Genomic DNA, 27,284 nt, shown 5'->3' with positions numbered 1-27,284 from the left:
GACCAAGCACTGTAGTTCTACTTAGTGGCTTGGGCCCTTTGGGACACCAGGGGTAATTACACCCAGCTTTTGCTCCCTCCATCTTTCCTGATCATTTTTGCCAGCTCTCAAAACCATCTGAATTGTACACAAGATGCGTAGGGCATGCCAGCCTGACCAAAAGCCTGCTCTCCACCCCAGAAAGCTGCCTGAACATGGATTCAAACCTCTTCAGAATCTACCCTACTTTATCAAGTTAAAGTCATGACTGAGATTGTGATCTCAAGTCATTGCCATGACAATGCTGCAGTCAAACTGGGCGTTCGCACTGCAGGAAACAACTTAGGATCTAATTGGTGTTTATAGAACTGCAACCCTCTTGAGGATTACAAAGCAGTGACCCTGTTTGGACCTCAGTCTCTGGCAACAGTAGATGGGAGTTGAGGGCCTCTTCTCCCTCAAATCCCATGTTTCAGAACACTCAGTATAAACAAGTAGCAATGAGAATACTCAGTTTTCAGCATGTGAAAAAACCAGATGAGCAGACAAATATCCTTAATAAAGGCTCTGTAAAAAGTGGTGTTAAGCAAAGCTGAGGTTAAAAAAAATTTTATTAGAGAAATATATAAAAAAAGACAAATTTCAGGAGAACACAGTTGTCAAAAACATAGAGAATATTTACAGAGACAAACAACCACACAATTTTGCTCTGGGGCATAAAAAAAAGCATACCATTAAAAACCAGATAAATACAGACAAATACTCCAGTGAAGTAATAAGGGAAAATGAATGGAACTCTTCCCAACTCCTTCTGCAGGGAATATGGATTACATTGGCTTCCATGCTGCTGCCATTAGATGCCTGTGGTAACCAGCATTGGGCTATTGTAGTGGGACAGCCCAAGCTGGACCACCAGAAGCTAACAGGTGGCCTACACAGGACCCACAGGAAAGATGCACCCACTTTGTGCACACATCAGACATCAGTAGGAGGAAGCCCCTTGTTAACAGGATACTAAAACTTCGTTGCAAAAATGTGACATCTCCACTGTCTGAGCCTCCTGCTGCTGCAGCAACCATTTTAATGATGGCTCCTACTTGGGACACAACAGCAGGTGAGCCCAATGGACAAGGCTCAGCCACTTTTCAGTGTTCTCATTGGAACAACTTGCATGCTTTCCTAAAGTTAATTTAAACATTAAAGATTTCCTTCAGATGCAGTCAATATTAAAAACACTTCCAGCCGTAGGATGAGCACCCTCACCACTGACAATACTGCTTCCCTCAAAGCTGCTTCTGAAGTGCAGCTCAGAGGTGTCCCTTGGCTTTTTTATGTTGAAGTTTATTCACAACCATAAGTACCTCTTACCGGGGGAAGTGATTACTGTGTTGAGGATGGGCTCCTTGCCAGTGACGCACATGTTAAAACCCCACACCAAATATAGTGAAGTAACTGACTTGCACCAACCTTTTCATAGGGAAAAATAGGGATTAAAATATGACAAGGTTAAGACAAATTCTGAATATGGCAACTCAGACATAAAAGAGCAAGGCTTGGCCTTGCAAAGTCAGAGAGGGGTACAACTCAAAAAATCTCTGGATAAGGGTTTGGCAGCTTATACTTTGGGGTTGTGCAGCTTAAGAGATGTACAATACATCTCTGCAAACATTAAAGCAATCGAAAGAGGGAGTGTCTATATAAAGGGGTTTTTGTCATCTATAAAAATTTGCTTCTACACTAAAATGACCACGAAGGGTCAAGAAAGATAGCAGGGCTTTCAACTAACTGGGGATCAGGTTTGCTCATTGTATAATTGATGCTTGGTATTTTGAGGTAGGGGGGAGGGGAGGGTCAAACCAATACCAATGGGTTAAATTTATAGGAAAATTAGTTCTGTATTTACATGCAGTATAATAAATTTGGGGCAGGCACTGGTGAATCAGTAAAAGGACTTCCTGGATCTCAACTTGCTATAATCTGAGCTGTAATTCTTTGATGACAGCATGGCTCAGGCTCCGCCCAAAGCTAATTTATAGCATAATTAAGATAAGTACTTTTAAATTTCGTCCAAATTTCAAAACATGTCTTCATCATCGGACTCCTCAATGTACTGAATTGGCTTTCTGGCACGTCCAGGCCTTGCACGAGGAACAGGTGAGCTGGGGATGTCCGTGTTTAAGTCATCAGAAAAGTCACATTCATCTTTCTTGGTTTTCTAAGGAGAAAAACAGTCAAATATGTAGCATCTGATTCTGTGATTCTCACCTAGGGTGCCATGGCACCCTAGGATACTATCAGCACCTTTGAAGGGTGATACCAGGTGGGAGGAGATAAGCAGATGAAATTCAGGCTCAGATTTATCTCTACTTGACTACAGGGGTGTGTGAAGCAGGCTATATTTGATTCAGATTCAACCTGACTTGGGGGACAGTGATTCAGTTCACTGATTCGGATCACTGTCCCGATTCGATTCGGCTGAATCTGAAGATTTGATTCTGATTTGGAGAATCAGCGATTTGGCCATAGACAGCTTTATATGTTTTTTCTACATACCTCGAGGTACTAGGTGTGGCTTATGACCACTGAGATGGTGGAGCAGAGGTGCATCCCATGGGAGTGCAGGGGGCTTCCCTGTGTGCTCAGCAGCGGACCTGTAAGTGGACCGAGTACTTCTGGTCCACGTCCGTGTCCGTTGCTGAGCACACGGGGGACCTCACCAGCTTGGCAATTGGCCGTGGGAGGACTCCAGGTGCCCCCCGCCCAGACCTAGGAGGCACCAATTGCCAAAGTGGGGGTGTGGGTCCCCCACATGCTCTATGGTGGACCTGGAAGTACTTCTGGGTCCGCTGCCAAGCACATGGGGGACCCCCCTTTGCTCCCATGGGACACTCCATCTGCCCCACCATCTTAGTATTCACAAGCTGCACCTACTATCTTGAGGTTTGTAGAAAAACCCCCATAAAGCTGTGTCTATTGCTGAATCATCAAATCTCTCCGGATGTCTGGAGGATCCCAATTCGATTCAGAAAGATTAATGGATCTCCTGATTCGATTCGGAGATTTGGCTGCCAAATCGGGCTGAATCTCCTTCAGAATGCATCAGTAACCAAAGCTTTGCACAGCCCTGATTCCCCACCCATACTGCCTGCACCTTCTGCATACCATATCCTAGTGTAAGCTCATGGTCTAATACAGACAGGGGAATGAATACCAGTGCCTGGCATACAGCAGAATACAAACCTTCACTGTAGTGGACTTGGAGGGCTTTAACCCAAAATCTGAGTCTGAATCTGAGGAAGATGGCTTCCTTTTTGTTACTTTCTTTGTTACTTTGGCTGGGGCAGGCTTCTTGGGGGCTGTTGCTTTACTACCACAACTTGAAGATTCTGCCTTAGATGCCACCTTGCTGGATTTGGAGGGTGCCTTTTCCTTGGTTAGAACATCAGTGATGGAAGGCTGTTTATCTGAAACATCAAGAGGCAAGTAAACCTTTGGTTATTGAGCTGTCTTATCTGCAACAGAAGTTTGCTACCTGTTGCAGTATAGGATTACAAATGCAATTCACCTCATTTTGAACCTACTGTTCCAGAAATTAATGCTTGCTTCCCTAAAATCCTGACTGGGTCTTTCCAAATAAACATACAAATCATTTCTGAACTGCAGCTGGCTTTTTTGCCCCCAGAAATGGGAGACACTGCCAGCTGGCTATAAAGTACCTTATTCTGACATCAGCATCCAACAGGTTTATAAGCCAGTGATGTGATCTGTAAAACCAGAACACTAGCCTTCAAAGTGTGATAAAGGATTTGGGAGTCTGTGTGTGGCAAGTACAATAAAATAACTTGAATGAATGTCTTACATTTATGAGAAATTATGGAACTAATGCTAAACAGATCAACTTTCCCAGTAAAAGTGAGAATATGTTGAAACATGAAGCAGATCATTGCAAAAAATGCTGTCAAATTCAATTTAGAGGGTTTCGTTCTGCCCAGAAAGATAAGAAGAATTCGTCTGTCTTGTTTCAAGACTAAAATCCCATCCAAAAATCATTTAAATTAGAGTTTGGGTTTGTACATATTTCATTAAGCAGAGATTAAGCAATGCGTAGTAACACGTTAAGAAAAACTAAACTCTTTCTCAAAGTCATTTTTTGAGTGGTAGTGTAAGAATAAAGTGAAATGTTACCAAGGTCAGCTCTCAACCTCCTAATATTACACTAAACAAGAGAACTTTTATTTTTCATGTAGCAAATACTTGTCTCTGTTAATATTTACAACTAGGATCAGAGACTTCCCCACCCATTTTAAATACATTTGGGAAGTTCAGGCAAACCAAAGAGGTTGGTTAATTTAAATATAAATACTTACGGGCAATGGAGCTTTGCACAGATTGTGATTTGGGTTCCTCTTTAACTGCAGTTTTACTGGTTTTCCTAGAAGGAAAAAACCACAACGCTTCTGAGTTCCTCAGTCATTAAACAGTTAATTAATATAGAGAGACATTGAGCACATACAGTTTATTGTACATAAATGCTACTCACTCTGAAGAAGGCTCAACCATGGAGGAGTCTTCGAAGCCTAAAGCTGCCCCAGAGTCATCATCTGCACTGACTTTCTGACTGGCAAGATCTTCGTCCGAATCAAAAGTGTATTGAGCCTTTGCTAATAAAACAGATATGATTATCTAATCTAATTGCACAACCAAGCAAATTGAATGAGTTCCTTAGCCTGCAGAGCTATCCACAGAGGGGATAAAATAAGTCCTAAAAACCTAAGTCTGCATTACAATAAAATTAGCTAGATCTAGCATACAACACAATGTTTAGCTTACTTTCTTACTGGGATCACCTGATGAAGGAGACTCTAATTGGTCTAGCCCTGATATTTCAATGCTCATTTGGCCTTCCCTCACTGCCCATTTGAGTTCAAATAGTATCACTTACTTGCTGCTTGGCGAAGTGGCTTATCTCTAGGAGGGACCACATCAATAACTTCACACTCAGAAGTGGAATCAGAGTCTGAATCAGACCAAGGATTTCGTTTCTTCTCTCTCTTTACTGGCTTGAATGGCAGAGTGGTCTGTTTCTTCTGACCTGAAAGCACTGGGCACAGGGATTACTCAGAAAATCCGCACATGAATGGTTGTCCCAGAAGTGCCCATTAAACTCAAGAGTAAAGCTTTAACCGAGCTGTTTCTAGCTTAAACATCACATCAGCAGGCTACTTCAGCTTTTTCTTAATGATCATTCTGCATACCCCTTCACTTAATTCTTTCAAACATATTGATCCCAGATTCCACCCAATCAAGTTCAGAAGATTCCACCCAATCAAGTTCAGAACAACAGTCTTCATCTTCCTTTGAAATGATTTACATGTAGAAAGTATTTACCTGGCTCAGTCTTCATTTTTTTTACTAATCTTTGTCTAAGATTTGAAGGCTCCTTTTCGTCTGTTGAGTTCCCTTCCATTTTTTCACTCTAAAAGGTATAGACAGATTAAAAAAACTACAGTCTAATTTGTAACATACAAAATACCAAATTCAAATTTCTGAAATGATAAACAGCTGCTAAGGTAAGAAGACAGAGCAAATTGTTTACCATCAGTCCCACAAAGCATAAATATGCTAATTAGGAACAGGTAATGATTAAATATTATAACGGTCATCTACCCCCCCCACCACCAGAACACACATACTTTAGACTGCGTTGTGCTGCCTTCATATCCCAGTGTCAACCTATAAATGTGTAGAAAATGTAAAACTAAGCAGGGTGGACCGGAAAACTTGGTAGAGGGAATAGCCTATGGAAAAGGAAAGTTGAGACTAGCTCTAGATCATAGAAAACACCCACTTTCAATATCACTTCCCAAATTCTGATTCTTGTGCCAAAACATGGAACAGGTTGCCCAGGTATCTGCATAGCTACCTAGAGCTGCAATGCAACTGAAAGAGCCTGAAATGTGAAGGACCCTTTGAAAGTGTCCTCTTGAGTATCCTGTTTTACCTTGACTTTTTTTGTTGTCTTCTTTTTTGCCTCTGCCTTCATCTCTGCAGTTATTTGTGGAACAACTCTTATGCCATGTGGTGATGGCAGGGTTTCAGCCAGTTGTAGCTTTTTCACCGTTGATTTCCCCCCTTTTCCCTTGATCGGTTTGCCAGTGATCCCTGCCAGCTCATCCTGTTTTTCTCTGGCTTCCAAAGCCTACAGAGGGAGATCATAAAACAGTACAACAGGGAACTTCTGAAAGAAAAACATACCTGTTGCTACTAAGAAAAACAATGTTTTGCTGACACAATAACCCACTCTGCTAACCCATGTGCAATGGATTTCCTATCACCTGATGGAGATGAGGACACCTGCACATTTCTCTCTCTGAAGGGCTCTATTTAAGCAAAGCTATAGTTCTGGTTACTTTGGGAAATAAAAGAAAGTGCTGTAGTTGTTGCAGAGCTATACTGCAGCAACCAGAACTGACATGGATAATAACCATGCTAGTTAATGAAAGCAGTGTTCTAGGCCTCCCCCCCTGCTTACATCCCACTTCTGGACTTCCTTTTGCCATTCCTAAAAATTCTCTACACAGTGTAAGAACTTTTTTCAACTGCCACATTTTCTGGCTTGAATTCTCTTCATTCCAGCTCTGCTCTAGAATAATGACATCCTTTCCAACCAATCAGATGGCTAAGGCTATGGCTTCCTGCTATAGTAAGGAAAGAATCTCACACAACACATTCAAACTAATATTTGAGGTCAGCACAAAAATGTAAACCAAGCTGACCAGGAGCTGATTACAAGATTCAAAGCCCAAGAAATTGGCACTGAACATCTACATACATCAAGCTCTTCAACAAAAACTGCCAGGTCTTCCTTCCACAGATCTGAAGGACTCTTGCATTTCAGATTTTCCAGCTCCTTTTCCTAAAAGAGGGCAATCAGGAATAAGTAGTTACATATATTATTTAGCCACTATTTTCTTTTCCAGCTGTTTAACAGTGAACCCAGTCACCATACTTTGGAATCCCTCTGTTTGCAGAGCTCATCTTTCTTCTCTTTAGTTAGATACCAAAGGGGCATGTTCAGCAGGTAGTTGAAGTCTGGTCCAGAGGCTGCTGTGGGTTCCTTGTCCTGGTCATCCTCATCTACTTCATCTTCTGTATCCTACAGATTAAAATGTACAATGTCCGTAAGTGCATTTTGACCCACAGTCTTAACTGTTGTATATAAATGTTGCTATTAGATGCTGCACAGCATTTGTACTACATACATTCATGACTTCCAGGTACTATTACAGCTACTCAGAACTAGGCATCAAATCTCACTCCCTGAAAAAACTTCAAGTGGTACAAAGCATAGGAATCCATCTAGTGAGTGATATGTTGTATATATCACCCCAAGAAACTCTTCTGCAATGAGTCCCCTCAAATATAGTGTCTTTCAGTATCTGTCCGAATATTCCAAGCTCTTATTAAGACCAGCTTTGGTTACCTGCGAAATCACCTCTCACCAGAAATGCAATCCTCCCATAAAACTTACGTTCCAAAGGAATAATGAAACAATCACTTAATATTAGGAACTGTTCAGACAGAACTTTTAATATGGACCTAGTCTATGGATCGCACTGAAATAAGAAACAAAAAAGACTGGGGACTCTTCAACTCTCAGATAAAATCTTATTTGGTTCAGCTTTCCCATAACAGGCTTACACGTGGTATTTAAATATCCAAGATAGGAATGGTAATGGAAGATTGTTTTTCCCCATTACCGTTTCTTAAACCAGGGGTGCGTAATTATTTCTGGTGGAAGGCTGCTTAATGAGTTTTGGTGACCTGTCCAGGGCTGCAAGGGTAGCCCTACCCCTTGACAGGTGCACCACCTCCTGGTTATCATCTTGGGACCGGAAATCCTGCCCCTAACCCCTGACTTCTGCCACTGGACATCCCCTCCTCTTGCCCCCAGAAGTACTCCTTTTGGGAAAAGGGTTTGTCATTTCGGAACCGGAAAAAAACCAAATTATATAGTAAAAATCAAACATCTACAATAACATATTTTAATTTTATTAAAAAAATATACTGTCCCGATTTGTGTGTTTGTATAGTATAGATAAAAGTGATTGCATAATAGCTTAAAATGAAGTCTTACTCTTGTATATTGGTGGGGGGTATGGCAGGATGTGGTGGGGTATGGGGTTTGGCAGCAGTATGTGAAGCCCCCCAGCAGTGTGGTCCTGGCAAACCCCAGGACTGCACATGGCCGGGCTACTGGCTCCTTAGTGCGGGGCTCACATACCTGAGCCCTGCACAACGAAGCTGCCAGTGCAGACCATGGGGCTTGGCTGGGGTGGCAGGGAGAGGGACAGAGTCAGCCCAGCTCCATAGCATGAAGCTCCCTACTGTTCCCCACTGCCACTACTGATCTCTCCCCACCATGGCCACTCCCACCCCTGCTACTTTTGCCACCAACACTTCTGCCCTTCTCCTGCCACTTCTTTACCTTTCTGCCTGCCCGCCACTACTTCCCCTGCTCACTGATGCTTCCCCACCTGAGGGGCCAAGATCAGGGGTGTGCTGTGGGCAAGGAAGGGAATGCAGTGTGTGCTGCCCTTGCAGGAGTGAGCATGGTGTGGGCCCATATGAGCACAGCAGGGGCAGCACAGGGCCGGGCCAGATGCAGCAAATTGGTAGGCACCCGCCTACAAGCCTGGTGAAATGGCCTGGGAGGCCGGATTCGGCTTGCAGGCTGTATTTTGCCTGCCCCTGCCTTAAACCTATGTTGCTCTGTGCTGCTTTAGAACCCAGGCAGACCAATTATGGCAAGGCGGAATGGAATTACCTTCTGTTGAGATTCCTTCCATGCCTTCACAGGATCAGATTCATAGCCTCTCTTGATAAGAACCTGAATCAGTTCTTTCTTAGGTTTGTTTTCTGTAAAAAACCCAGAAGCATGATGTTTATGAAGCTTACACTAGGTTTATATTTCATTGGCACAAGAAAAAGGAAACAGATTTGCCATTTACCAGCCCATTGATGCTTGAAGTTTGAAAAGATACCACTTGTTCCACTGACATTGACAAGCGGCAACAGTCAGTCAGGCTCATACGATTACAGGAGCTCAGCACCACAGAGAACTCTGACAATCTTCACATCTCACAAGTGTTACCACAATGGGACTTTGAAAAAAAGATATGGAGGAGCTCACGCCTATACTAAATGAGAGATCTGGCTAATGATTTGTGACTTATCAGACCATTCTGCTCCTGAGGCCTGGTAAGAACAGATCCACGAACAGCAAGAAAATGCTCCAGAAAGTAGATGTTGAGAGAGAGAATAGAGAGAATTACTTCACTTTTTGTGTAAAGTCAGCGAAATACAGAGGCTAATGACAGATGTGGGGGTGGGGAATCACTTGCCTGGAAGAGGCATCACATCAGTTTGACCTGGCTTGCCCAACTTATAGATAAAATATAGATAAAAGTGCCAGGAAGCCCTGCTGAAGCACATTTATCTAATAGCTGATTGAATCAACTATTAAATAAAAGTGCCAAGAAGCCCTGCTAAAGTACAAGGGTGTGTCAAGCTGAAAGTAAAGCACTGTTTTTTTGGGGATTTTGTTCATGTCCATAAGGTGCCAGAGCGAATATTAAGTCCCCTTTTGACAACAATGAAATGCAGAAAAAACCTTGGGCTCTTGAGGATTACCCTTGTTTTTAGTAGAAAAGCACAAATTGTTGCTTCAACCTCCAAACTCCACTCCCTTAAGCTGGGTAAGGAGAAAGTAGGCCTTTTGCTAAACAATTGTTTAAAAATATTTTAACTTTCAAAATAATGGCAATGAACGTAACAGTCAAGTAGCATTCTATTTGGGTAATGTATATATACAGGACTATTTTTTTAAAAATCAAGGAGCATTTATGAAGTGATTTTTTATGATATTTTATCAGAAATAGATATTATCTATGGCACAAGTCAGTAAAAACAGCTTGAATGAACAAGACCACTTAACTAGCTCAGAAGAGCACCCAGCTAGCCTATAAACTTCATAAAGAAAATGTTTGATTACAAACACCGAGGCAGCACCAAGAACAATACATACCAATCACTATTTTGCCCTCGATTTTCTCCAAGATGAAACGAGCTTGGTTGTTGAGTTTCAAAGACTCAGCACCCAACATTCCTAGAAGCCATTCTTTTCTCAATCCATAATACCGGTATCGGAGTTCAAAAAACTCTCGTAGAATATCCAGAGGAGTTTCATATTTCTTGAGAAAGCCCACGTGGTCAAAGAGAACCTGGTGAGGGAAAACAGTACCTTATAGTTGTAAAAAGAGAACAGCTTATTTACTCACAACCCTGAGGTTTGGTGGCTTTTATCCTATGTAGCAAAGATAAATTATTTCAAAATCAATCCATTTTTCAAGCACAGCAGGAAAGGCACTCTAGGCTTTCAAGGATCTCAGAATTATGCCAATGGCACATACTGGGCTTTGACTTTTGGGACAAAACTATTGCTTCATGACATACCATATGCTAACAATGCTGGTATCACACTATCACAATTACTATCCTCAGGGGACTTGGGAATGACAGGAGCACCTCTAGTACCTCAAAGCAAAAAACCACACTGCTTTGTCTTACTCCCAGAATTTCAGCGTACAACCAAACTTTCCATAAATATTCACCAATAAGTTATCAACTTCAAACCAGCAACAGCAAAGAAAGGTAGAAACTGGAAGTGAATGATATGTACGAGGTAGTACATTTTTTAAATGCACAGCAGCTTTGGCTCTGAGTATCTTTGGTGTCTACATTGACAGTATTTAAATTTAAGCTTTTTATTTAACTATTGAAAGAGTTCTTGCAACAATGTGGCACATACCATGGAGTTGCATGTTAAACTTGTTTGGAGTTTGAAGACCTTATGCAGTCCAGCTGCTTCTGCTTCAGCCAGTTTCTGTTCACTCATCTTCACTATAAACTTGACCGTTTTGTCTGTATGATATTCTCTGAAGTCTGTGATTAATGGAGGAGTCTTCTCGGTACCATTCAACATGGGTTCCAGCACCTGCTCTTTGTAGGTCTGATGAAAGAATTAAGTCAAGTCAGGTCCTCAGTTCTCCCAGGACCACCAAAGCACTCAGCACTAACCATCAGACTTTGTTGTTTATAAGACAAGATAAATTTTCCTGTGGCAAATTCTGCATTTCCTACCTGTGTCCATGTTCTTACTGGTAGCTCAGAGATCTCAATGGTTGTAGAATCCAGGATAGACACTTCACCATTTATCATGTATTGATTTGGTCCTAGTTCATCTATTGTGCCCTTGAAGTTCTTGTAACTAGGAAGCTAAATAGGAAAGAATATTAGAACACTGCATGCAGTTTTGGGCTCCACATTTTAAAAAGAACATGAAGAAGTTAAAGGGGGTCCAGAGGTGAGAGTGACAATGATGAACTATGAAACTATGAAAAAGGACTTGGAAAGCAAGTCATATGAGGAGAAGTTGTAGGAGCTAAGCATGTTCAGCTTGTGGAAAAAGTGCCTTAGACTGAATGGATAGCAGTCTTCAAATACTTGAAGGACTGCCATAAAGAGAACACCTTTTCTCTCTTGCTGCAGAGGACAGGACTCAAAGCAATGGCTTGAAGCTGCAGCAAAGGTAGGTTTAGATTGGCTATCAGGGAAAACTTCTTAACTGTTAGAACAGTTAGGCAGTGGAACAGACTGGCTAGGAAAGCTGTGGACTCTCCATCGCTGTAGGTGTTCAAGAAATTGGACAACCACTGGTTGGGATGAGATAGGTATAGCTATGGTTATGTTCTACTGTGGGTATTTCCCATGCTTCTGGCCTTTGCTGGTTGCCCCCTTCATGCTTTTCTGCTACACACGTGTAGGTGTGGTTAAGTCTGCTGAGTGTCGGCTGCAGCCAAAGCTGAGAATTTTGACTAGGTGTGTCAATGCTTCTTGCTGGGACTTAAAGCCAGAAGTTCCTGGCTCGGGGGTCTTGCCCCTCCAACTCAGGGTCAGAGTGATCACCATTTGGGGTCAGGAAGTTATAATTAAGATTGGTGCAGACTGTTGGACTTCCCTTCCATTCCTGTGTTTCCTCACAACAGATTTACCTGCCGGATGCTGCTCTCTGTGCTGTGACTGTGCGCCTGCATGAGGCATTGATCTGTGACATTATCAGCCACATCAGCCAAAAAAAGCCCATTGCCAATAATGTCAATTTTCCTTATATTGGTGCTGATATGATATGGGACTGATATATCAGTGCACCTCTAATGCTTATACTGGAAAAATGCATTACAGGCTCCAACATATGCTGAAGACCTAAAGAATAATCTTAGTTTAGTGCCTAGTTACCATTGGCAAAGGCTCTTCTCCATCCATCATACGGCGAATATTATTCACAACCTCTCGGATATCGAAGTTCGGAATCCTACAGGACCAGCCAGTACCAATTCCTTCTGCACCATTTATAAGCACCGTGGGAATGATTGGGATGTACCACTCTGGCTCCACACGCAGGTTGTCATCATACAGGAACTTCAGGACATTGTCATCCATTGGTGGAAACATCAACCGCGCCAATGGACTAAAAAGGAAAAGAAGATTTGTGCAGATGTCTACTAAGAGCAAAACAGGTTTCATAAGACCACACATGGAGGGGGTGGGGGGCGGGGAGAAAAAAAGAGCAGAGAGTGAGTGAGTGAGCGAGTGAGCGTGAGCACATCTGCACTTCCACAGGGCACTAAACTTCTCTCTACTAATTTAGTTCTATTCCTTAAACACTCCCCTCACTCCACAGTTTTTCTGCTTTTCCTTGCTGCTATCTCTGTTTCGTCACATTCCTTTTTGCTTCATGGGAAAGCAACAGCAGAGTATAACTTATTTGAATCATGATGCATGAAGAACAATTCCAGTCTCTTTCAAGTGGTTACATACAAAAGGAGGGAAGCTGGAAATGTTAGAGTTAGCAAGAACTTAACCTTCCTTTAAGGTGTTCTTACTTAACCTCCTAATAAGGCTTTCTTACTCTAGGTTCTAACTATCAAATTAAAGCGCAAACAAAATCCAAGTCCCATAAGTGGCTAGTCTAACAAGCCCTTAGCACTGACCTGAGCATTGTGAAGATGTATCGAGGGCTGGCAGAATCTTTCCCACCATGCAGCCTGGTACCAAACTGACCAAGGGGCTGCAGCAGGTTGAGGTTATTACTGCCCACAAAGTTCTGGGCCAAATTAATAATGGTCATCATCAGTGACACCTGCAACAGAGAACGATTTGAACTGTAAGAGAATAGAATTCCTCTTGAAAAGGGCAAAACTGTATAATGAATTTATATAGTTAGTAGAGGTACACCGATATATCTGGCCATATTGGATTGGCACTGATAAAAGGAAAAATTACATTATTGGAAATCAGCTTTTTTTGGCCAGTGTAGCCAATAATGTCACTGATAAATGCCCTGTGCATGTGTGCAGCCAGGAATGAAGATGGGCAGCTTGGAAAGCAGTGTCTAGCCAGTAAGTCTGTGGGGGAAGGGAGAAGAGGCGTGGGGATGGGTTGGGGGAGGGGCAGATCCAGGCCCACAGTGAGGAAGGGAGTGGAGAAGGGGTAGGCACTTCCCAGATGGGGCAGAGTGCGAGGTGGAGCCACAGGTGGCTTGCCTGGAAGGTATGGGGGAGACTTTCTGCCATGGTGTGCATCCCAGGGGAAGCTCTCCTCTGTTTCCCACACCACTCCTTCCCTCAGCCGTGGGGGCCCCTGACTCTCTCCCACACCATGCGGGCCTTAATTTGCCCCACCCACACCCCTTTCCCCCCTCAGACTCATGGGACGGATGCCGCTCTTCATGCTGCTGGGCTGTGTATTGGCTATTGGATCAGTATTGGTCAAATGACAGGTTAATAGTCAGCCATCGGTAAAAAAACCAAACCAAACCAAACCAAACCAACCAAAAAAAGCCCACCTTTATTGATGTACCCAATATAGGTTTAATTTAGCTTATAGAATATTTCCTTAGTATTTTGTGCACTGTATTGAAGCTTACCTCTCCATGGTGGTAAGAGGACATCTCAGCTACAGAACCAGCCAGCTGAGCAACCTTCACTTCCCGTTTGTCATTTCGTTTGAAACAAGTGAACAGAACTTTCCTTTGTCCTGGCTTCAAACCTTTATTGAAAAAAGTAATGTTATTTGCTTTAGCAATCACTACACACAACACTTTACACTTAGCACCTATCACCCTAGGATCTCAGACTTATTTGTACATATAAAGCCTTAGCACCCTTGGGAGATGCTATTATTCATCGTTACCTAGCCGGAAAAAGACAGGCTAAGGGTATGAACAAATCCATCTTCCACCCCACTTTAAAAGAGGAGGGGGAGCTGCCACTTGGCTCACGTGAGCTGTTACAATCTAGTTACATTTGTATGAATCTATAAGCAATACAAGTGAGCTAAATTGCTGTACTCTGACCCTGATGCTATACTTGCATTGCTACAGAATTATACAGATTTTAAATCATAAGCATCATTTGACAGTTATACAATTGTGACTTCTGCTTATATACTAAGTGATTTGACCAAAGAGATAGAGAAGAAACAGAATAGATTTTGGTATTCCCAGCTCTCTATCCAGAACTAAAACTAAGATTACCTTGATTCCTTGTAATTAAGGAAAACATTTAAATATTAATTTCTCAGTAGAATTTCCTACAAAAAAGCCCATCCCTTGGAGTAACTTACCATCAACCAGGGATGGGATGGACCGTTCATTGTCAGAATTTGAGAACAGGACCAACTCTTTGTTGACAAAGTCGTTGTATGTCAGGTTGCTAACAGTTTTCCCATACAAGTACTCCTAAAAGATAAAAACAGATTTGGTTTTAAGGATTTCTTACTTCTTTGATGACAGCAACTTGACCTTGCTGAAATGAAATGCCTAATTCAGTTCAGATCCAATACTGCTATTTTCAAGATATTCCCTTGATTCATTATAATAATATAATTGAATTTACCACTTCTTTAAAACTACTCCAAGGGCAAACGTTAAAAAACAGCTCTAACTTAATCTCTGCACAACTGACATTGAGGCCACACTAACCCTGAGAGGAGTGAGTGTGAACTCCATAGAATCTTGCAGCTTTAGAATTGTTCAGTATCCTGTGACCAACTTCCTGACCCCAAGATCTATATTGCTTTAGAATACTAGAATAAAACTGAGCACCACTCTATGGAAAGAGAGACTGCAATCCTCAATACATTTAAAGCTAATTACCTCTGGCAACCCATGTAGCTTTCGCTGCCTTCTATCTTCCATGAAATTAGTCAGCCATTCCTTTCGTTCATCAATCTTCTTCTTGCTAAAGGCCTAAAAGTTACAAAATCAAAAGGGATTCCATTTGAAGTCCACCAATATTGGGCCCTCTGAAGAGCATTACGTCCACTACGGTCAATGAAAGCAGTACGCAAGTTAACCAAATCATCATAAACTATCTCCCCAGTTCATTTTAGGTATCAATAATAGCTTCATGCTTTTGGGGACAATGTTCATGGAATTGGTTAGCAAGACAAATGTATACTTGACAGTCAATGCTTGATTAAGATGACAGAAATTCTGGTGGCAACTATTTCATAGATTTCATAGACATTAGGGCTGGAAGGGACCTCGGGAGATCAGTACAATAGCGGAAGCCCATTTTTAACACAAAGGTATATTAAAAAAACTGGCTCCAGGGACCTGGCAGGCAGGCAAATGCAACAAAATTTGCAGAACTCTTTTAAAGGAATATTTTGTATTACATTGGGATTCGTTTGAACTGAACTACATGTAGAACTCATTGCTATATGGGTGCTTTCAGCTCCAAGATGTGTGAATAATGGTGATTTTACTGATTATGCCAGAACTGTAACCTTGGAAACAAAGATACTTTGAGTCGGGTCTAAAGGTTTCTGAGATCATGTTAAGAGAAAACACAAAGCACGCCAAGTAATAGAATAGTAAAAGTAAGAGGTCAATAGTTCAATTAAGTCTTCTTAGTTACCAGGGTGATCGCAGCATCATCTTCAGGGCCAGAGTATCTGAAGCGGATTCGATGTCTTGCCATATCTGCAAAGTATTCTTTAGCTTCTTTCGATGTGCTGGTACCCAGACCTGCAATACCAATATCAGTGAGTGCCAAAAACCACCTTGAACATATTCAGCTACAGCGCATAGTGCAGATTTTTGATGATATATGTTGTGAGGGTGACTTCATAAACTCTCTGGAAATCAAACTATCACGAAACCCAAAAGCTAAACATCAGATTCAGCAAAAAAAGAAGAGCTCTGTCTTGAGCTTTCACATCCAGGGCTAAGTGACATCCATAGATTCCCAAAGGTATTAACTGAAGCCTAAAAAGAGTTCTTATTATCCAGTTGTGCTCTGCAGTATTCAAGGTTTCTGGCAGTGCAGTGAGAACAAAGAAGGAAACTGATTTCACTTCCAAGGATCTTCTGATTCTGCACTGTTGACAGCAATAGACAGACACCTAGAACACTTGGAGAATGGATCCCTGTAGCATTATCATTCCATTTTGGGAGATGTTTCTGAATGTAAGGCCTATGTTTAATTCAGATCTTTAAGGTGCCTTCACTTGGTATATCCTCAAATGATGTATTGTGCTGTCTTAGGCTTTATATATTGCACATCATGTACATTTATCTGATAATGAAAAAGCTCTTACTTGGCTCTGAGCACTACTACACAGTGTTTATGACAAACCTTTGTAGTATTTGATTTTCCAGCTGTTGTGATTCTGAGTGTTATTTTTCCACTCTTCAAATTCAGGAATGCTGTAGAATGGAATCTCCTGCTTGTTTTTGGAGACCTATAGTGAAGGAAAATTAGAATTGTGAAACCCCAGGGAATCCAAGACTTGGACATTCAGGGTATTATTAATTTCACTTGCACTCTATTCAGGATTTTACCTTTATGATGGGAGTAATAAACTCCTCCAGAAAATTGTGCCGTAGAAGAGAAGGCCAGTTGTGATGGATGAAATTGATCAATAAGCCTTTGATATGAGAACCATCTTGATCCTGAAACATTGTTTTCAGAAGGTAGATTTTAGTCAGACACATGCCGGGAAACAACTACAAGTCAGGCCTGCCTCATGCAGTGCTCAACACCTCACAAAGAGGAGATACTTAGCATTTCCCGACATACAACCAATGGCAATGAAGCTGCATAACTGTTATGCAGCTTCTACGTTTTTCAGATTTTACATGATGAAACTATACCTGAGAAGCAGAAAAAAAGTTGGAAGAGAATTATAGACCTTAATCAAAGTGGTCAAAACAGACCCAAGAACTTCCAAACTGTCTCCTCTGTTTAGCACAACCAATCAGAACTGTTGGCATGAGATGGTAGAGATACTGCTTTATTTATTTTATGATACAGAAGTATGGTGGCCTAATATAGAAACTTTTGTGTTAGGAGATTTAGGATTATAAGAACAAGTGTATGTGAGAAGTTGGGTACAACAGCACCAATTAAAAAGCAAAGTATATATTATTTCTTTTAGTTGCGTTCCTTATTTTGAATTTTGATTAAGTGAATCCTACCTGATCTGTCATGATCATGATCTTGCCATAGCGAAGGCTCTTCAGTGAATCCTGATCATCATAGTCCTTCTTATACTGTAAGCCAACAATCTTGATGATACTATTGATTTCAGCATTTTCCATGATCTGAAAAAAAAGGATTGCACAGGACAGGGTGTCAGGTGTGTCTTGGGTTTTTTCAAGTGTAGGATGTACTATTGCTCAAAATGATGTCTAATGCTTAAATTATGCTAACCTGTTCCAAACAAATGTTACATTCCATATCACAGCTACTACACTTCAGGCAAAGCACTGTACAGGACTGTCAATGTTACATCTTAATTTGCAAGAAAGGCTCAGGGTGAGAGTAGGCTCACATGTTTACTTAGGATGTAATTTCCAAAGTTACAGCAGTAGGTTAATAAGAACAACATAACCACCTCAGCTTAAAAACGTTTTTCTGCACTTGGTCACCCACATCTTCCAGTACATATATTTCAGTGACATTCCTACTAACCTGCTTATGAGATGCTTCTCGAACATTGAGCATTTTTCCACGAAGGGGAAATATTCCATACTTGTCTCTCCCAACCACTCCCAACCCGGAAACAGCCAGTGTTTTTGCCGAATCTCCCTCTGTCAGGATTAGCGTACAATCTGCAGAATGCTTGCTGCCTAAAAAAGCAATTCACTTCTCATCAATATCTTGATTAAAATGAACCCAAGTTTGCACACTCATGAAATGAACTGAAAAATAAGTATCTGAACAAGCACAAAGGTTTAGTTGAACAGATCTTGGAACCATCTTCAAGAAAAAATTTAATAGGAGGAATATTCAACAGTTTCTGTTCCTAGCTTAATTTCCCTTACATAACACGATTGAAAGGAAACATTTTTTCTCCTTCACTTGCCACTAACACTTAGCTGCTATGTTTGAATAAAAACCCTATGATTAGAAAGGGTATAAAACATTTACCAGCATCATTGGCATCATCTAGTTTAGGAATTCCCTTAATCTTGTTGTGTTTCACAGATGAACATTTCTTATTCAGTTGGATCTGGGCTTTAAATTTTACCCAGTTTAGGATACTTTCCACAATACCACAGCTGACTGCCTAGAATATAAGAGAGACAGTTATGGAAAGAGTTAACTACGCCACGATATCAAATGATTTAAAATTGAAATTAATCTATATGTAGTATGCCTACGGCATTAAAATTTATCAAGAGGCAATTTCACTGATCTCAGCTACAGGCATGTATTCACTGCACCTCAATACTTACCCCTTTGATAAATTTGTCACTCAGTCTGCAAGTTGAGCCAAAGTTTTTTGCCTGCAGAGTCATGTTTTCTTTAGTCTGGGAGTCAAAGGTTGGGTTTTCAATCAAGGAATTCACAAAAATCCACATATGGTTCTTCACCTGTAATTATATTTAATAATTATTATAAACTGTGCACATTCATTTCATTCTATAGCGTTGCTTCTGGATACTTTAGTTAAGACTGTCAATCTATATTTTTGTAAGCTCTACTTGATGTTTTTAATCCTGTTCAGTTCTAGACAATGTGAAATAGCTGGTGAACATACATGATCAATTTTGTTATTTGTTAGGATGTCAAAGAGGCGGTGGCTTTTTTCCTAATATTAACCTAGCAAGTAAATTTTTTAGGGTAATCCATTCTAACTGTGCATGCTTAGATTTAAAGACATTACATAAACAGTGTACCCGCACTGACCTAAATATGCCGCGTTTAAGTATGAAGGATGACAACTGAAGCTATTTTTCCTCAACAGTAGAATGAAAATGTAATAACCTCCTAAAATTGGAAACTTTGAGACTTTCATATTTTATGCTTTCCCTTAGCATTTCAGAACTTAGCAAAAAGTTATGTTTACAATTAATCAGGTATTGCAAGCAATTTGTTGCAAACTGGGGTTTCAGTTTACAGTAGCACTACAGTTGGTTTCCTAGCCAAAAAACTCACGAGATTTTACCTGAAAAGGCTTAACTCCAACTCCAGCTTTGTTCTTCTTCTTTACAGTTTCAATGAGTTTATTGGCAATCTGGTCAACTACATAATCAACATGCCTACCACCCTGGGGGGAAAAAAGGGGATCAAACATCATGAGAAGTTCACAGACGCAGCTCACACAGAATGGAATCATTATGTGCAGGTCAACTAAACACAGACATTAAGCACATTATCCAATTAGAGAATTTTCACTCATATATAGTGAAGTTTCATTGTGACTGACAAAATTAAGGTCAAAGAATATACCCGTTAAGTGGTCTAAACTATAACAGAAAGGTAGGGTAGATGGACCTTACAGACTAATTAAATACCAGTAAAGTTACCTTTGTGGTAGCAATGCTGTTGACAAAACTAACTTGCTGGAAGCCTTTTTCACTTAAAGTTAAGCACACTTCCCAACGATTATTCACTTCTTCATGGACAACTCTAAGTGCATTACCAGTTTCATCAGCTTTGTCCTTCAGATAGAGATCCACATAGCTGCGGAATCCTTTTACCTATAAATAAGGTTATTTGTTTACAATAGCCCTTATAGATACCAGTAAAGCCCATAGATTCCTGCACTCAAGTTTCCATTACAAACTAATGCCTATCCTCCAAGAGATCTTTTAAATTCTTGTGTTACTTGGAAGAAAAACTTATAGCCTAAGTGATAGGGGAAATATTAATTGCTATGAATATTTTTATAGGTCACTCACAGGCAGCCTTTTTCCATTTAGAAAGACTTTGATATCTTTTGTGGACCCAGCAATATCATATGCTCTCCGAGACATCAGTGCTACAATGTCTTTGTCCAGGCTTGTCATTTTGAACTTTGACAGATCAGGTTGGAATGTGATACAGGTATAATCTTCTCCATCAAAGTATTTCAGTTTCATCTCGCCTGTCTTTCCCATATTGTCTGTCCAGGTCTGGGAAACAAAAAAGTTACGAGTCACAACTGTCAAATACAAGTAGCTATTGAAATATTTAAGCATAAAGATAAGTTATTATTGGACTACTTATCAAGGGGGAAAAGTTTGTTTCCAAATGCTAATTGAATTACAAGTATTAATTATAGTAGCTGACTCCTAGCACTCAAAGGCCAATCTTTGAAAATCTAGTCCTCGGGCATAACCTGACTGAAATACACAACCAAAACCATGCGAGAGGATTCATACCTGCTTAAACAGTTTCTTATATTCACGACATGCAGTTTCCACTGTAAATTTGGTACTGAATATGTTGCATAATTTAGCCCCATAACCATTTCGACCACCTGAAATGATAAAGTCAGGTTTACAACATGAGCTATTTCAAAAAAACCTACCCAGTTTTAAGAATTCAGTCATTGCAATGTGACCAAAACAAAATGATCAAGATGCTATTCTGTGCTTCTGGTACATAGCTGTAAAGCTGCAGTTCAGTGGAATATTTCTCTCAAAGGAATTTTATCCTGTCCTGTATCACACTACACGTTCCTCATTAGAAGTGGGGCACTAGGATTCCCCTCCTCTGAGGCTCTCGTTTCAGTTCTGCCTGCTAAGAGAACTCTAATAAATCTGGAAAACTTCCTCTCTATATATATATTATAGCAAAGAAGTAGAAGCATTACAACACATTATATGTGTAGATGACTTTTTAAAAGGAGTTTCCACTCTCCCTCCTCTAAATTTTTGGGGTCCTCCTTTCTACCCCAGCCTCTACTATTTACCAGAACTATTCATAAGTTTATCAGGAGCTTTACTACTTTCTGAACAGCAGCAGCAATGCTGACCAGGATACTCCATTTTTGAGCTGCTGTTCAAGCGCAGACGTGGTTTGGCAGCAGAAAAAGCATACTTATTAAATCTGCAGATGACACTAAGCTGGATGGGGATGCAGGCACTTTAGAGAAGTTAGAATTCAAGATGACCTTAGAAATTGGAAAAATGGCCTGAAATAAATTGGATGAAATTCAGTAAGAACAAACACAAAGTACTGTACTTAGAAAGGAACAATGAAATAAGGAGGTACAATGACTGGTTGGCTTGCAGTTCTTTAGAAAAGGCTGTAGTGTTAGAAATGGATCACATGCTGAATACAAATCAATGCAATATTGTTGCAAAAAGAAAAAGATAGCTAATACTGCACTGATGTGTTAACAGGAATGTTGTATCCAAGTCATAGGAAGCCATTCTTGCATTTTATTATAAAAGTGAGGAGGTCTCACCAGAAATATTATGTCCAGTTTTGGGGTCTCCACTTCAAGAGATGTTGGATAGACTAGGGGAGAGGGGCCATTTAGAGACGATCGACAAACATTGCTGGAGGTCATGAAAACATGAAACATGGCTCCACAGGCTGGATGAGCTGCAACTTAGCTTAAAACAGGGGTCATCTGACCCCACATGCTGGATCAGTAGCCTGAGACCAGGGCACAGGCCTCTGATCTGCTCCCTATATCCATGCAGGATCCAGCACCTGCAGCATGTACTCCAGGATCCATGCTGCATGCAGATACATGCCAGAGTAGGTGAGGCAGGCACCATGTGTGGCATGGATCTCAGAGGAACTGAGATAGGTGCTGCATGAACTACACATCTTGGATCCTGCTTGTAGGGCCAATCTAGGTCAATTCAGACCCAGGAGTCAGATAACAAGGGCTCCACAGGCTGTAGGTTCAACACCCCCAGCTTGAAGAAAAAAAAAAAAGGCTGAGAAGGGATTTGACACTATTCTGCAAATACAACAAGCTGGTAGACAGAGAACAGCAATAAATTTCTCTATTTACTGGAATGGGACAAGCAGCAAAACAGTAACAAAGGGGATCTAAGTTAGATATTAGGAAAAACTTTCTACCTAACAGGGTGTTTTAAAGCACTGGAAGAGATTACCTGGATCAGTGGTTCCCAACTTTTTTAGACCATGGATCAGGAAAACATGCACTGGAAGTGACCATAGCTTGGCAAACTGTGGACCAGCATACTGCAGACCGGAAGCGACTGGCATAGTGCAGACCAGCAGCCAACCCTTTTTTATACTCAGTGTAAAAAAGGGTTCTCTGTCAGTCCACTGTATGCTGGTCACTTGGTCCAGCAGCCAAGCCTCCTGCGGACTGGGGCTTGGGAACCTCTGACCTAAATCTCTGAAAGTTTAGGACAAACATTTGTCTGGGATAGGTTACTAAAGGATGTTTCCGTCTTGATGACTCTCTCTCACAGCTGCTAACTACAAGCAGCAAGAAAAGTGTACTTTGATAATTTTTGCATTTCTGGTGCAAACCCTTGCCTAGTCACACTTAGGTTAGTTAATGCATTTAAAGCCAATTGGGCTGGACCAAAAAAAAAAAATATATATATATTCCCAGCTAGAATACATTATTTTTAAGAGACTCTACCTGTGACTTTCTTTTCGTCATCATCATAGTTGCTAGATGTTAATAGGTGTCCGAAAATAAGGGCAGGTACATACATCTTCTCCACTTTATGTTCCACAACAGGAATACCTTTCCCATTGTTCCATACACAGATTGTATTATTTTCCCTGTATAGAAAAAGAAATATTTTCCCATAAAAATGGAATTGGCGGTATCACATGAAGAGTCAAGTGCCAACTTAGGTAACATTCTTCCTTCTAAAATGCTTGAAGAAAATATTTTCCTAACAAACAAATAATAATAAACCAGGTGGTCATTATAAAAATGCCACTTTAAGATACTATTTCAAGGCAATAACAGGGAACAGATTCTAAAACTCAAGTCAGAGGACAATGGAGCTTTACGTTTTTCCTTCTTTTACATCTACAACTTTACTAATGAGTCTTAGCAGGACTGTCAAACTAACTTCAGAACCAAAAAATTTGCTCTACTGTTAAATATTCTTTGAATTCAAAATAGTTGATTTTATTTTAATCCCACCAGTCTTCTTATTGTGGGGAAAAAGCCATCATTTCATCAAAAGGAAATTTCCTACTCAACAATGCAGATGCAGCCAGCAGAGGGAAGACAAGTCAACTTAAAACGTGCAGTCAGATCTGCAGACACAGTTGATGATGTACACATTATACATGATTTATATCTGTGCTCCACAAATGAAAAGGTGCAACTGAGAGGACAAGGCAGTACAAAAATTGAAAAGGACAAAATAAGTAAAAAGCTAAAAACAGAGATAGGACCTGAAATCACCACTTTGCAGGAGACCAAGGTAAGAAAAATGACAAACTTGCAGTTATTTATCTGATGAGCTGCAGGAGTTGCTTCTGATTGGGTCACACAACATGTTCTTCAGTATCTACAACTCTAACCTCATGAGAAAGGGAAAATATACAAGTGCCAACATACTGAACTATTTTGCTCGTAACACCTGAGGAAAAATCATTCAACAAAAGTGAAAACAAAATACTTACGGATCAATTGTCACTTTAATGCAGGACATGTTTTTATCCCTCTGCTTGTTATCTGCAGCATTGACTAAGATGAAAAAAATTACCAGATTACTTTGAGTGAGAAATCTGAGCTGTTTAGAATAGAAAAACTTTACATCCAAACAGTTTTTAATGGAACACATACATTCAGAGACCACTGAACACCCTTTGGACTGCAAAGAGTATGGCTGTCAGGCTTGTCTGGCACCCCTGGACTGGATCTGAACCAACAGGGCTATTCATTGACTGGATCAGGACTACTGTTACAAGTGCCTGAGTTGATGCGTTGGCTCAGGGAGTTGCAGGGCTCAACCACAGCCATGCTTTGCCCACCTACTTCCAAAACATGCCCCAAAACTCCATACCCTGGGATTGAGTGATACCCCACATTCCCAGTCCCTCCAGGAGCCCAACAGACTGTATGACACAGCTCTGCAGGCTGGATCTGAATGCTTGTTAACCTTGTTTTAGGAGTTTAATATTAAACAATTATCAGTTATGCCTGAAGATACAAGGACATTATTTTAAAGCAGGGGCGGCTAACCTGTGGCACAAGATCCACAGGCAACCTGTGTGTGAGGCATGCAGCAGATCAAGGAGGGGGCAGACCACAATACAGCAAATAGGGAAAGCAGCAGAAGCAGAGCAGAAGATCAGCTAGGGAGTATAGGGCATGAAGCAGAACAGCAGATCAGACAGAGATAGGGGATTACAGTGGCACTTGGGAATGATGAAGGCTCTTTTAAGGCATGACTGCTGAAAAGGTTGACCCCTATGGTCTTAAAAATGCTTTGCAAATCCTCACAGTTAAGGGTTATTTTAAATTACCATCAAACATTATACTTTTTTTTTTTTTTAAACTAAATGAAGTAAACAGTTGGGGTTCCCCTAATACACAGGCATCCAGAATTTGTTTTCAGAAGAATAAATTGCTAGCCACTGAACTGTTAAATCCCTCAGCTTACCTAGAATTTCATCAAAGATTTTGTACAATCCAGGCACAAAAGTCACATCTCTGTAGTTGAGTCCCACATCCTCATCATATACCCACATTTGCTGAAAATAAAGTTGAGAAACACTCAATATTTTTCAGATCTGCTGTGATTTCCTTACCCTTAATTTATAAATCAAAGTTACACTACATTGCTTTCTAATTAACTAACTCTTGTTTAAATGGAAAATCATTAACTTTTATGTCAAGGAATTAAGTACTACTGAACAGGCAATGTAGAGTATTGTAATTTCTTTCTAATTTATGGGAACATGACTACGCGAGCAAGCTACAAGCACTTAACATTATTGATCACAGTTGATATCTATACTAAATGGGGAGGAAAAACATCCCATTCAAATTAAACAAAGCAGTCTTAAATAAGCACCACTTAAATGGCTCTATGCTCACTAACCCTCACAAGAACTTTCTGCCTACATTGAGCCTTTGCTGGGAAAAGCAGCATTTTAAATCTAACGAATAAATAAAATTGCAAATACTGCATAAAAACATGATGGGAAGAAACAGAACAGAGATGGAGGCTCTAGGGAGAGCAACAGCCATGGCTAAAATGTAATCGCATTAATTCCTAGTGTGGCGTGCCTACAAGCCCTAGACCCCACAGTGCTGTACAAACAGTGTTTGTACATGGCATTGTTTGTACAAACACACTGAGTTTAAATGTGTACAAACACAGCGAAGGACCTTCCCCCAGATAGGTTTTGATTTTTAAAGTATCTCACACTTTGATATTAACAAACCATTGGAAACGCCCTGTGCAGGGTTTTGCCGGAGACAAAAGAGGATGTGCCCGTGTTTCCCATTTTACGAAATTAACTTTAGCCACCCGGTAAGGCAAAAGTCGCTTTGCTCTGTCTGAACCCCCCACCCGCATCTCCCACAACACACATGAGCTGGACCTTTTGTGATTATTGCACACATACACACGCCAGCTGGATCTTTGGCGGTTAGACACACAGGCGCGATAACAAGGTCTTTTGCAGTTATACACGCGCTAACTAGACCTCTGGCAGTTGCCCACACACAGGCTGGATCTGAGGCGGTTACACACACACACACACATGTGCACACACAGCCTGGACTCCAGGCAGTTACATACACGCGCACAGGATTTCTGGCAGCCGCACACGCAGGCTGGACGCGTGGCAGTTCCGCGCACGCACACACACGCACGCGCGTGCGCAGCGCCGGGCAGGCACCTGAGTGAGGAGCTCCACGGAGCCGATGTAGGTGTCGGGCCGGAGCAGGATGTGCTCCAGCTGCGTTTTCTTCTGGTAGATCCTCTCCACTGACAGCCGCTTTTCCTTCTTGGCGGCCTTCGCCTGCGTGTTCTCGCTCAGCGCCTGGTCGCGGGGACACAACAGCGATGGCACCGGAGCCCAACACAGGGCGGTGACCCTCCCCCCCCCCGGGCCCTCTCCCCGTGCTGTGCTTCGCGCCCCCCACCCAACCCCGGCCCCAGGGAGAGACGGGCCCCGGACGCACCCTGAGAGGCGACGACTGGGGCTCTTGAAGCTCCATGGCGGCGGCGGGGCGCGGTGCGGAGGGTGGACGAGACGAGATGGGCCGGGCCGGGCAGACTCTCGCCGCGGGTTCTGGCACACGAAGTCAGTTACCGGCCGCCTCGCAGCCTTTCAAACCTCCGCCAGACCCGCCGAAACCGCTCCGCCAATCACAGCGCGCCGGGGGAGGTGGCTCTCGCCAATCAGCTCCCCCGCTCTCCAGTGGAGGGGGCGGGTCGGCCCCCCAGCAGCTAATCGCAGCCCGCCGGGCTGTTCAAACCAGCCAGTGGCCTGCTTAAGGAGGTACACTGAAGAAGGGGGATGGGGAGGGGATGGGGAGGAGCTGGAGACTATGCAAGCCACCCAATCAGCTGGTCGAGAGCTATGACTGGCAGGCGGCTCGACTAATCACAATGAAGGACACGTGCTGCTTTGTTGAAGGGGTCCTGCTAGCAGGGGGTGGGGGCTCGGGGGAGTTTGGCCTCAGTCTTCAGGAAGCAGCCATAGTTCTGTCCTGGCAGTAGCTCTGTCCTTTTCTCCCCACAACACTCTCCCCCTTGCTGTCCGCCGTGCCGTGCCCTGTGTGACTTACCTGGGCTGGGTCCTGGCTAAGCCCCCCATGTGCTCACCCTACAAGGTGGAGTTGCTGCAGCTGTGGGCTAAGGAGCAGGACCCACCACCCCTCATGGCGGTTACCTCACAGGGCTGCACTCTGATCCTGGCCTCCCGGTTGTCCAGACCCGGCCAGGCTGTGAAGTCACTGCTCAGACAAAGTCCCATTTGAAACTG

The 27,284-nt window shown here is 41.9% G+C and overlaps 1 protein-coding gene across 1 annotated transcript; it reads right to left on the bottom strand.

Moving 5' to 3' along the window:
- Positions 1 to 572: 572 nt before the first annotated feature.
- Positions 573 to 26,638, bottom strand: TOP2A (DNA topoisomerase II alpha). The gene is made up of 34 exons (XM_090044460.1): positions 26,479 to 26,638; positions 26,193 to 26,336; positions 24,947 to 25,037; positions 23,964 to 24,027; positions 22,957 to 23,102; positions 20,759 to 20,856; positions 20,297 to 20,509; positions 19,922 to 20,095; positions 19,561 to 19,662; positions 18,848 to 18,985; positions 18,540 to 18,678; positions 18,081 to 18,238; positions 17,585 to 17,710; positions 16,949 to 17,059; positions 16,743 to 16,848; positions 16,023 to 16,132; positions 15,257 to 15,349; positions 14,725 to 14,839; positions 14,027 to 14,148; positions 13,092 to 13,240; positions 12,337 to 12,568; positions 11,182 to 11,316; positions 10,850 to 11,050; positions 10,067 to 10,262; positions 8,807 to 8,898; positions 6,989 to 7,135; positions 6,812 to 6,895; positions 5,981 to 6,178; positions 5,368 to 5,455; positions 4,922 to 5,080; positions 4,520 to 4,640; positions 4,347 to 4,411; positions 3,220 to 3,443; positions 573 to 2,194 (listed from the first exon to the last, which is right to left on the bottom strand). Exons 1-34 carry the CDS (start codon positions 26,512 to 26,514, stop codon positions 2,054 to 2,056), a joined length of 4,518 nt encoding a protein of 1,505 aa, XP_089900586.1. The 5' UTR covers positions 26,515 to 26,638; the 3' UTR covers positions 573 to 2,053.
- Between the last annotated feature and the right edge of the window lie 646 nt (positions 26,639 to 27,284).

This window comes from Crocodylus siamensis, chromosome 4, assembly GCF_052110815.1.
Source record: "Crocodylus siamensis isolate JL-2025a chromosome 4, ASM5211081v1, whole genome shotgun sequence".
Taxonomy (NCBI): domain Eukaryota; kingdom Metazoa; phylum Chordata; order Crocodylia; family Crocodylidae; genus Crocodylus; species Crocodylus siamensis.
This window is presented reverse-complemented; position numbering and strand designations above follow the sequence as displayed.

Coding starts and splice junctions, on each gene's coding strand:
- TOP2A (XM_090044460.1), bottom strand. CDS start 26,514: ATGGAGCTTCAAGAGCCCCAGTCGTCGCCTCTCAGG. Junction 16,849..16,948: donor TTATTACTCCCATCATAAAG/GTAAAATCCTGA, acceptor CCTTCACTATAG/GTCTCCAAAAACAAGCAGGA. Junction 6,896..6,988: donor GCAAACAGAGGGATTCCAAA/GTATGGTGACTG, acceptor GCCCTCTTTTAG/GAAAAGGAGCTGGAAAATCT.